General features: G+C 38.5%; 1 protein-coding gene across 1 annotated transcript in view; it reads right to left on the bottom strand.

Moving 5' to 3' along the window:
• The window catches only part of LOC126259311 (conserved oligomeric Golgi complex subunit 6), a 119189-nt gene that overhangs the window by 103397 nt on the left and 3533 nt on the right, over nucleotides 1–12259 (bottom strand). The window contains exon 2 of the mRNA XM_049955988.1: nucleotides 6192–6355. Within this exon, the coding sequence (XP_049811945.1) occupies nucleotides 6192–6355 (164 nt within the window). The remainder of the gene's footprint in view (nucleotides 1–6191; nucleotides 6356–12259) is intronic.

The following is a 12259-nucleotide window of genomic DNA, read 5'->3' as shown; positions in this document are numbered from 1 at the left end:
CACTGTCCAAACAAGGATTTGATAAGTGCAGTACCAGTAGTATGCTATCTAAAATATATTAAAATGTTACAACCAGTTTTTCCAATATATTGCTTATTGCAGTCATTGCACTGTATTTTACAGATGTCAGAATTTTGATATTTATTAGCTTCGCCAATAAAGTCCCATGTAAGTCATTTTAGTATATTTGCTATTGGAACTTGTAACAATGCTATTTGTTTGTTGTAATTTTTGACATAAAAAGCTGACTTGACTAGCACTACAGTTATTGACAACAGAAATTGTTTTGAAGTACCAGTTTCTTTTTGGACTGTATCAGGGTGAAGAGAGAATTTTAATAAAAAAAATCATTGTTTTGAAGGATACTTTTTATATTTAGTAATATGACATGAAGTAGCATTATTTATTATATTTGTTGATGCTGGTTTTCTGCAAATAGCAAAACAATGTTTTCCGTTTTGATTTGAAATTGTAAGCACTAGAAAATAGATATTCTTTTTATTTTCATGCTCTACTGTGAAAGAAAATTTTGGAATTCACACTGATCTTTGGTATGGCATCCATGATCTCCATAGAAATCAACAACATTGTGATTATTTTCCAGCGTGCCCCTAGAGGGCAGCCTATCAGCAAATGTGGTTAGTTTGTTTCCTTTTTAAAGTTTTTACTATATTTCCTTACAATAGCTATGTTAACGAACTGTTTCTGCTTTAATGTAAAATTATTTTACATAATTTTGATGTTTTATTTACTAATAAGTACATTTTTTTGTACATAATTCTCTTGAATTATACCTGATTGGCTAACACCCACATCATGCTGTCAGCTGTAGGTGGAGCCTACAGTATTTAAGAAATAGCTGTGCAGCTCTCTCCAGCAGTTTACTATCGTCATCCAGTGGTTCCTGCTCCATACAGAACTGCTGTCCATCAGATGAGTATATCTACATTTTGTAATTTTGTAGCTAATTTTAAATTCTTATAATGTATCCCTCTAATTTATATCCTGTATTATATTACAGCCGTAGGTCTGATGATGATCATCATGTGATGTTCGAAACAGGTCACCCTTCAATAAACATGCCTTGTGACCTATACTGTTATAATTACTTTCAAATATTACTGACACCTCCAGTTATGTTTTCAAAAATCACCTGCATTTTGAAACTTCCTGGCAGATTTAAACTGTGTGCCGGACCAAGACTCAAACTCGGGGCCTTTGCCTTTCGCGGGCAAGTGCTCTACCAACTGAGGTACCCAAGCATGACTCGTGCTCCGTCCTCACAGCTTTACTTCAGCCAGTACCTTGTCTCCTACCTTCCAAACTTTACAGAAGCTCTCCTGCAAACTCTGCAAGCAAAGGTCCCGAGTTCGAGGCTCGGTATGGCACACAGTTTTAATCTGCCTGGAAGTTTCATATCAGCGCACACTCCCCTGCAGAGTGAAAATTTCATTCTGGCACCTGCATTTTGTGTGTTTTGCAGAAAATTCCACTGTTGCTAATTCTGTGAGCAGCTGTTGCTCTTGTGTTGTACCACATGGCATATATAAGAAGTGTAAAAAAAAAAAAAGAAACAAGCCGGAGGCATAATAACAGAAACCAGTACCCGTATGTTGGAAGTATTGACCCTGGCTCTTAAGACACTTGTACCACTGTTACACTAGGCAGTAAATGGCTGTCTCAAAAAATTCCCGAGGCTGTGATGTTAACCAGTTAACATCGTCGTCTGAGGTGAATTGTTTGCCCCCCTTAGAGCCTTTTTAAGGGTACCAAAGATGGCGTAATCGCAGGGAGAGAGGTCCGGACTATATGGAGGGTGGCCGAGAATGTCCCATTTGAATTTCTGCAGGAGTGCTGCGACTATGCTAGCTGTATGAGGCTTTGCATTGTTGTGGGGCAGAATGACCCCACGGATGAGATTGCCTGATCGTTTTGATTTGATTGCTTGGCGAAGGGTGGTCAAGGTTTGTGAGTAATGCTGGGCATTCACTGTTGTCCCGTGCTGCAGGAAGTTGTGATGAAGCAAGCTGGGATATTTTTACTTCCCCTCTTGTTTTACCATCTGCCTCCTTAAATTCATTATTTTAATTTGAACTAATTACCACTAACATACACGAGTGTGATCTGCGTTTTCGCATAAGAGAAAGGTAGGCCCTCAGTTTTAAAGAATTGAGCACCAGATCTAGTTTTGTGCTTAGTTTTATGTGTGTAATTGATTTTCTAATTTACTTTGACTATTCCTAGTTAGTGTCTTTCATTATATGGTGAAATTAGTAATTGTTTTGTAACTTAAATTCTACTGTTGATATATAAACAAATATAAATTCTGTAATAACTGTAAACATTTGGAAGACGAAGTGCTAGTATTCTTAAAGTATCTATTTGGTTCTATTTGGAAACATGTCAGCAAAACCAGCCCTTAATTAATTCCAAAGTAATTAACAGTTTTGTCAAAAGTATTGTTTGTGTAACTATATTTGTTAATTTCATAATTTAAACAAATAATTTGGCCTAACTCTTGTAATAGAAGAAAGTGTTAAAAAAATCAATTTTTTGTTGTATTCAGTTAATTTAATGAGTTACGTTTTACTTGCCATTTCTGTAAATTTAACTTCGAACAATGTGTAGTTTCAGTACCTATTATTGTGATGATATATAAGGGCCTGATTTTTGATCAAGAGACAGTCAGTCCACGACCGAGTTTCAGATGAGCCTGTGTTGGTTAGAACAACAATGCATCAGCTTAACAGTGAAATAAGTGTTACAACATTGGGCCTTGTGTTAAAGCAATGACAGTGTCTGTTCCATACGTACCCGATTATTCCGAAAGAACTGTGAATTATGTGGTTATGCTTTTACTGCTTGTAGATGTTCAACAGTAAACTATTGTAGCAGTATGTGGACATATGCCTGCAAACTAATAATGAGGTTTATGGGAAGTTAGAACAATAGTGTACTGGCCACATATAACTGTTTATTATTAGGGGGTTGTGAAAATTGAAAGTAAAAGACAGTGAAACGCAACTGTGCATCTATCGGCTACATTATTTAAAGTAGCCTGTGTTCTACTTCCAAAACCCACATTTCAATCAGTGTAGCAATGCAGTACATCGACACTGAGGACAACATAACGAAATAAATAAAGCAGGCAGAACCGCTACAAAGTGAATCAGAAGGGGGCCATCTTGGTCAAAGAAGAATGTCAGAATAACCTTTCCTTCACTCGTGCGGATGGCCTTTGCTTTATTTGATGTGGTGACCCTCGATGCTTCCACTGGAGACTTTGTCGTTTTGATTCTGGTAATGACACCATGACGCATCCGAAGCCCACCACTTGTGCCAGGAACGCATTCCCTTCCCGAGCATAGTGCTGCAGATGACCAAGACAGTGGGTCATTCAACATGCTTCCTGGTGTGGTTGAAGGCTATGGAGCACCCATTGGGCACACACTTTGCACATGTGCAGTTGTTCCTTCACGATGGTGTGAACACTTCTGATGCTCAATGTAACCACGGCGGCTATGGCTTTCACTATCACTTGGTGGTCCTGGGTAACGAGTGCATCCACCAGCTGGGTGATGTCATCGGTAATGCAGTGTGGTGTTCCAGACAGTGCATCATCGGCTAATGACATCCGTCCTTCCCTGAAGCGCTTGTGTCACGCCTTGACCCTTGCAAGGGACAGGCAGTGTTCACCGTACACTTGTGACATTTGTTGATGAATGTCCATTCCTCCACCTACTTTTGCTGTCAGAAAACGAACAACACCTCTTTGCTCTTCTTTTTATGCCTCCACGTCACAGTTTGCAATGCAGCTTGGATGATTGATGCATGCTGTTGCTAGCTGCTCTATATAGTCACGTGATGTGCAAGTGTGCCCTCTACGGACGGGCTGTCAACTTCCATGCTCTGGTCGGAACCACACCTCATTCCACACGCCATGATATTACTCTCCTGTCACTGGTTTCTGCACTCCAGCCTCTGGCTCATTTCTTTTTGAATGCCCCTTATAGTACAACATAGTGTCAACAATATTTGGTCGAATCATTAGGTTTTACAAAATGTTTGCAGAGCATGCCATTTACAAAAACAGAGTGTGGTTCATTGCTTTGTGATGGAGCAGAAACAAACTGTCCTGCCTCCTCGCATCACTTAGCTAACCTTAGAGCTTTGTGCAGTGAAGTATGTGAGGCCAACCTCTACATATCTATGGGTTTAGTCTGGGTATGAAGACACTGACTCAATTGTCAGCTGATCCTAAGTAGCCTCCTATCTCAGTACATACATGCGATAAGACGTGGCAAAATCTTCATTCGGCTTTTGCTATAGTGTAGATAAACAGTCTCTGTAGTAACCGACTTCTCTTCTGAGTGAAGAGTGCTCTGCTAAACTGAGCACGAAGGCTTCAAATGTTTCTGCATCTCTTAATGCATCAGCAGATTCGACATAGGAGCATGTGTCACTCGAAAACTTTAACCTCGCTATGTTTCGCAGAAACGCTTCTGGCAAAGAGCAATTGCGCCCTATGTCACAGGGCAATTATGCTTTATGTCTCTAACGCTGTATGAAAATAGAGAATGTTGTTCAGTTTTCCTGAAAATGTAGGGATAAAAGTCACAGCAGGAAAGCTCCTTACAATGGTTGGTACAGATATTGCAGAACTAGCTGAAGAGGCCCCTGGGGAACTTTTAGTCTGGCTAGCTTTATGTCTGGTTTTGTGCCTTTGTTCCAATCTGTATTGCAATTCTTGTAAGCCTAGTTTCTGGAGGGCAAGTTTGTTACTTTGTTCATTTAAAGTATCAACAGGGTATGTGTTGAAACTTTTAGCAGACGCTTCTGGCTTCTTTTGCAGCTAAGGACGTAAGTCAGGCATAGTTACAAAATATGGGATTAACTGTTACTTACAGACCACAAAACTTCAGCAAAAATCATGGTACTCAAATAAAAGTTACACCCTAACCACAATGATGTCCAACAATGACTTGCAGTGAAGCGGTGGAAAGTGCAAATACATATGGTCAGCAAGATTTACTTTAACTTTTGACGAAGAGAACAGCAACGGGGTTGATGCTTGACGCACTGCATCAGCATTGGTAGTTGACGATGGTGCACTAACAGCAGGTTCAACAGCCTGGACACTCATAGCTTTGGTCGTAATACAGTGTCTGGTGTTGACCCATGGCAATGGTTACAACTGTCTTTGATTTCAGGCATGGTAGCCGTGGCACTTGCAGCATAGTATAGCCCAGCTTGCCACACTGTCTACAGCAAGTAGGTGATGCTACGGGCTCAACGATGTGAAATCAGCTCTCTCCAAGGGAGTTTCTAGTGCGGCAATCAACTGCAATGGAAAATACATTCTTATACCAGATCGAACAGTGCATTTGGATCCCACAGTCTGATACCAGATTGTCCAGCACTGGACAAGGGCAATGATACTGAAGGAAGTGGGCATCATCTATGAGTGAGTGTATAAAATTACTAAATACGAATGGTAGGATACTTTTCAGATATTGGCTGTGTGCTACATTTATTCAGAAAAATCTTCCACTAGGGGTATGAAGTGAGACACCAGGGAGGCTGCCAACAGACTGCAAAGGGATGGGAAGGGAGGGGCCAAGATCTGTCCCTGCCCTGCCCTGTGGCCACCCATTACCATTTACAGCTCTCTGATTTATTATTTGAGGGTACTTTGGAAGCGTACTGAAAGCAGCAATGCCTCACCAATGCATTACCAAATCAGCATAACTGATTGTGAGAACGGTGAGAATGTGAACCAGGTGTAGGTTGGCGGTGTTATTCAGTATCACACCAGCCCAATCCTTGTCATGACTCTTCAGTGTACTGCAAATACTCTGTACCAAGAACAAAAATTGAAAATCTAAATATTCTGTTGAAAAATTAATCTCGTCTCATTCAGAATGCTGGTCCACCACATACAGAAAGTTGAGACTGGGGGGGGGGGGGTTACGGGAATGAAGGATATATTGTAAAAAGACTTCCCACCTGCCCAACATTATTACTGGAACAAAACCTCAAGAAAAACACGTTAAAGAGACCTTAATCTAAATAGCTCCATTTACATCTTTGGAGTATCATTACTTTTACAGTGAATAATTTGAGTTGAATACAGAATTTGCTTTCACCTTATCTGAAATATCACATGAAAAATGAATACAGAACATGCTTACCTATCTGACTGCAGTTTTGTAGTCTGGTCAATTAGCTGTTGGGTTCTTGTTTTTGTGGCTTTTAGACGGTCTGTCATGTTCTGAACGGCATCATTCATAGCTGAAACATCATTATGGATTGCATCTAATGCTTCTTTCACTTCCCTAAATGATGAAAGGAAGTCCTGTTTAAAAAAAAAAAAAAAAAAAAAAAAAAAAAATTATGGAACCCACATTCAGAAGCAAGTCAACAACTCACGCTATTATTTAGAATTCTTTAACAAGTATCACACATATTCAACCTTCAGCTCTAAATATAGAAAATATATGGAACTGCTTTTTAGTGTAAAGTGTTCATGAGACCTTTTTATGTAATGGTGGCAATCCAAACTGAAAACTTTACCCTTTCAAGTGACAAACAAATACAACAGATGAAATACGTAAAACAATTACTAACACCCTACTTTACTCCAGCTTTACTTTACTCCAGTCTCTCAAATACTAATCACCAAGTGCCAGTATTTTATTTTCATCTATCTGTTTATTTAGGGTTAAAGAGTATAAAGGTCCTAGGAAACACAAACTGGGCAAATGTTGCATAGATCATGTAGTTAGTACCCTGTCACATACTTAATATTCATGATAAATATTATGATTTGGAAAATATCAACAGGACAAACATCAAACACTTTTACACAATTTAAAAATAATATTTATATAGCTATGTGCTGACCATTTAGAGTTTTTAATGACTAATTATCTCTACTCATGAATTTCTCTCTGATATAGAAGGAGTTCTTAAGGAGAAATATCTTGTCTACATTTGAAAACATTTTTGCAATCTGTGAGATATTTTATTTCCATGGGTAGATTGCTAAAGAGTTTTATAATTGCATCTTTCACCAATTTATGTTAGATTCACTAAAAGGGTAATGCAGATTATTTTTCCTTCTAGTTTTGTACTTGTGAATATGTCTATTATTCTCAAACTTAAATGGATTCTTGATAACAAATTTTGTAAGAGAATAAATGTAGTCTACGCCCATGGTTAATATTCACAGCTGTAATGAGGTACCTGTAAGCTGTACACATGTGAACTCCGACCATGATTATAATTACTTTCTTTTGTGTGGTGAATACTGTTTCCTCATGTGAGGAGTAACCCCAGAGTATTTTTCCATAAGACATCAATGTGCAAGATATATTTATTGTATGACATGCCAGCAGCATATATACACAAATTGTCATTACAACGCAAAGGAATATATATATACAAATATATTTAAAATAATGAACTAGTAAATAGAATATTTCTTATACATGCAAATGGTCAATGTGATATGATATACAGATATGTGACATGTACCAAGCGAGACAAGAAGCTATTGGTTACACATCGATGTACAGGTCGTGGATCCACTTCATAGCTTGAGGTATGGATTCTATGAAGCTCTCTTCTGATCCACAGAATTTCTTAGTAGAGTACACTCTTGTGATGTGGTCCAGAGTTTGTTCAGGTGCTCCACAGTGACAGCTTGGGTTATCTACGAATCCCCATTTATAGAAAGTGGCCTTGCATCTAGTGTGGCCACTTCGGATACAGTTGAGCTTAACCCAGTCTTTCCTCGCAAAGTCTAACCCTTTTAGTGCTTTTGAGGGGTGAACTATAAAGTGATAATTACTGACTGAGTTCGTCCACTCTTTTTTCCAAGCATCTGTAAGGTTGAAGCTATCCTTTCCTCTTATGTAGTGGTTATTTCACATTGGGTTTCGGGTCTTCAATCAGTGATTTGGTAAATTTGTAATGACGTCTTGAAAAGGTAGGTATTTTGTGTCATCTACTTGTGTTAATTTTTTCCCATTCTTTAACAGATATTTTTTGCAATTTAGTTTTGGCAGTGCTATGTTGAAGATGGCGGAGAGCCATGGTACTGGGGTAGATTTTAATGTCCCAGTGATAATACGCATAGTATCATGGAGCTGCCTATCTACCATGTTGGTATGGTGACTTCTCTTCCAGACAGGAGCACAGTATTCTGCAGTGGTGTAGACTATTCATGTCACTGCTGTTTGCACAGTTGATGCACCTGGACCCCCATAACTACCCGCCAATTTCCTAGTAATATTATTCTGTGCTTTGGGCTTCTGACCAAGATTTTTAAGGTGTCCTTTGTAGGTCAGGATCCTGTCCAGTGTTACGACCAAATATTTAGAATGGAAGTTGTGTTTCGCCCTCTGTTGGTCATATAACATGGTCAGACTTTCTTTGGCGGCTTTATTGTCGAGGTGAAAAGCGCAGACTTCTGTCTTAGAAGGGTTTGGATGCAGATAGCCACCTTATGTAGTATTTGTTAGGAGCTTCAAGGTCACCCATTAAAGTCTTTGCCCCTTGTTCAAGACATTTTCTTTGCACTGCTATGGTCAGGTTGTCAGTGTATCTGAATTTTATGCTCACTGTGTTAGGCATATTGTTGATATAAAGGTTGAATAGTAGTGGTGCTAAAACTAAGCATTGAGGTAGTCCATTCTTGATTTTTAAAAAAGTTAATTACGACCATTCCACTCGTCACTTTAAAGTGGCGACTGGTGAGCATGTTCTTCAGGAGAGTCGTGAACCGAAGGCATGGGATCGATTTCTTCAGTTTCAGCATGAGCCCATCCAGCCAAACAGTATCGTAGGCAGCTGTTAAGTCTATGAATGCCACTGATGGTTTCAGTTCTCTTTGAAAGCCAGCTTCTATGTATGATGTCAAAGCCAGTACTTGGTCGCAGCAGCTACGGTTATTGTGGAAGCCTACCTGGAATGGTGCTATCACTTCATCTACAGCCGTATAGATACGGTTGTGTACGAGTCATTCCGGCAATTTGTAGCTTATGCTCAGTAATGCTACTGGGTGATAGCTTGCTGGATCTTTGGGTGGTTTACCTGGTTTGAGTACGGCTATAGTGTGAGCTACTTTAAACTGCTATGGGATCATCCCGGTGTTGAGACAGTTGTTGTGAAAATCTTAGCCAAGTGGTGACGTTCTTCCCTAGGTGTTTGATGAATTCTGGGAAGATCTTGTCCATGCCAGCGGTTCTCCAATTTTTGAGGCTCCTAATGGCTTTATTTCTAACTCTGTGAAAGTGTTTGAGTAACAGGGGTGAGGTTGCAGATTTCTGGCCATTTCGTTTAACCCTTTCTTTACTTCAGCTGTCGCTGTTCGGTCAAGAGGAACATTTTCAGCTCATTGTTTAATGTGCTGTGCTATCTGTGAGGCCCTTAAGGTTGATTCACTGATGATTTTAGTAGAAGCAGAGCCCAATTTCCATAGTAGTGACCATGCCTTTCTGTTGGAGTGGGTAAAGTTCAGCTCTGATTTTAATGTTTTCTATCTTTTTTTCCAGTTTTGGTTTAATGATTTTAGTATTTGTTTCCCCTTTTTGTTATCACTGCTCTCGCTTTGCTCTTGGTATAGCTTTTCAGTGACTTCATCCCAGCAAGGTATATATTCCTTATGATAGCCTTGGGTATGTTTCTCTTAGCAGCAGTGATAATCATCCTGATAAATCATTTATAGTTTTCTACTTCAGGTTTGATGCATTGAATACTGTCTTCAATTTCTTTGGTATATAATGGCCAATTTGCTTTGTTAAAGTTCCATTGTGGCTTCCTGATGGTGTTTACTAGGGGGAATTCTATCCCCATGTGACTAGTGTAAGCCTGTGCTGACTGTTTGGGAAGTTCTTTAGTACTTTCTATGTATGGGGTACAGGGATGTTGTTAGTGTCCTTGCTAACCATACACAAGTCTGGGTTGGTGTTTGTATTCCATCTTGCGGATTGGAAAGTTTTCAGGTCCTTGGAATCATATCTCACATATAGATCATCTTTTTCTATCCACTGAGCTAGTTTTTCACCATTTTCATCAGTGTTGCTGTAGCCCCAATTTGTGCGATGGCTGTTAAAGTCCCCTATACATATGCAAGGGTGAGGGAAGGTGGGAAGTATAGAATTTACTCAGGTTGTTTGGGTGGTTTGTAAGTAGCTGTGATAGTTATACCATAACTTCGATGGTTACTGTTTCAATGTCATGATGCTGTTCTTCCGTAATTTTTCTATGGTGACAGAGTGTTCCTATTGTATATAGCTGACCCATGGTTAGAAGATGGTATGTGTGCTACCAGCTTATATCCTCTAATATAAATTCTTGCCTCAGGAGCTTCTGATGGTTGGCGAGTTTTTTGAAGAGCTATTATGTCGATGGTATTATCAGTTGCCAATCTGCTTAGGTATTTGCATTTGTCTCTGGAGATTCTTTCTACATTGATTTGTAAGATATTTAATTTGGAACCAAAGTGCCTTGTCAGTTGGCATTTAAAAATGCAATTTTTGTCTTGCTTTTGCAGCTGCCGGTGGGGACCGTGAGAGTTCACTGATCCAGTATGGTCGTTGTTTGGGTAGACTTTTTGCTGTCCTTTTCTTGAAGGAAGTTGCCCAGGGTGCACCATTTTGAATATGCTAACTTCTATATCCCAATGCAGTTTTCATCAAAATGCACACCTAATAACTTACAATTTTCTACCCTATTAATTACTTCTTGTTGGTACTAAGTTAATAGGTGGTGGTATACCTTTTTTTGTTTAAAACTGGAGGAACTGCATTTCTTCAAACTTTAAAACTGGCTTATTTGTGTAAAACCATTCAGTAACTTTCACAAATACATCATTTACAATTTTCTTGTTGAAGCTTCTTTGCTCGCCTTTACAACAAGGACTGTATAACTTTAAAAATAAATAATTTAAAAAAAAACAGAATTAATTCTACCTATCGATTCAAATAAAATGGCAGATCATTAACAAAAAGCAAGAACACTAGTGGCCCTATGATTGAAACTGTGGGACTCCCACTGTATTTTTCCCCGATGCAGATGATGTGGTGTCACTCTTTGCATTATTTGAACAGCCTAGACTAGCTTCCTGCATTCTGTTTCTTAAATAAGAACTAAACAAGGCATTTGATAAAGTACATATTCCATAAAAGTTAAACTTCTGTAATACAATATTATTGTTCAGTAAATATATAAATAGCTGATTCAGTAGAATAACCATTTTGAAATCCAAACTGTGATTGGCTACGTATGACATAACTAGACAGGTGGGTGACAACCCTGGAGTAATTAACTTCTCAAAAATTTGAGGAAATGATGTCCTCTGAATTACTTCTTCACTGTATGTTTTCTTTCTTCTCTGACTATATGCACTCGTTTTTCACCTATTTTTTTAAAAAAAATAGGTATTAAAAATATGTATTACACATCAACTGTCTTATATAATGTTTCCATTCTCTTTAATAGAAATAATGTCAACTTCTATGACTGCTTTGCCTGTCTCTCTTAACAATATTCCACACTGATTTTATTTTGCTGTCCGATTTCTCAATTTCATTTAAGATGTGCATACTCCTGAAATTATTTGTAACTTTTCTTAATGCATTAAAGTTCTGTTTACAACAAGGAAGTATTTCTGGGTCATTACTTCTGTCTGTTTTCCACAAGTCATTTTCTCATTGTGATGCTATAGATCAGTCACTTATCACAGCCAGCCACGTTTGTTGGCTTCGCCAACACACAACCAAATTATAACATTATAATATGAAAGTATATCTCAAGGAATCCTATCATATTCCAGTTAACTTTTAATACAAGAAATACATGTGAAAACGAATAACCAACTTTATAATCGATAATAATCAGATCAATAATTGCAAATCTCATCCCACTGATGTCAAAAACAAAAGTAATCAATTCATATCTTCTGCCAAAATAAGTAATTGATTCAGTGATTTTCAGTGGCCACTGTATCTGATCACCCGATTGGCTATGACCAATGGAAACAAATCGCCAACAGCAGCACACTGCGGAAGAGCCACTGACACCTTAAGTGCACTTTAACCCTTTCAGGCTTAACTCTGCTGCACCCTTCTGGCACTATTAGATGGGGGCCTTGCATGATATATATTTCAATGCATATTATGTATTAGCAAATGGTTTTATCTAAAAACTACAATATTCTGCACTGATCTTCATTAAAAAAGTTGCATTTCTCCAA

This window comes from Schistocerca nitens, chromosome 5, assembly GCF_023898315.1.
Source record: "Schistocerca nitens isolate TAMUIC-IGC-003100 chromosome 5, iqSchNite1.1, whole genome shotgun sequence".
Classification (NCBI taxonomy): Eukaryota; Metazoa; Arthropoda; class Insecta; order Orthoptera; family Acrididae; genus Schistocerca; species Schistocerca nitens.
Note: the sequence above shows the minus strand (reverse complement) of the source record. Positions and strands in the feature narration are given on the sequence as shown.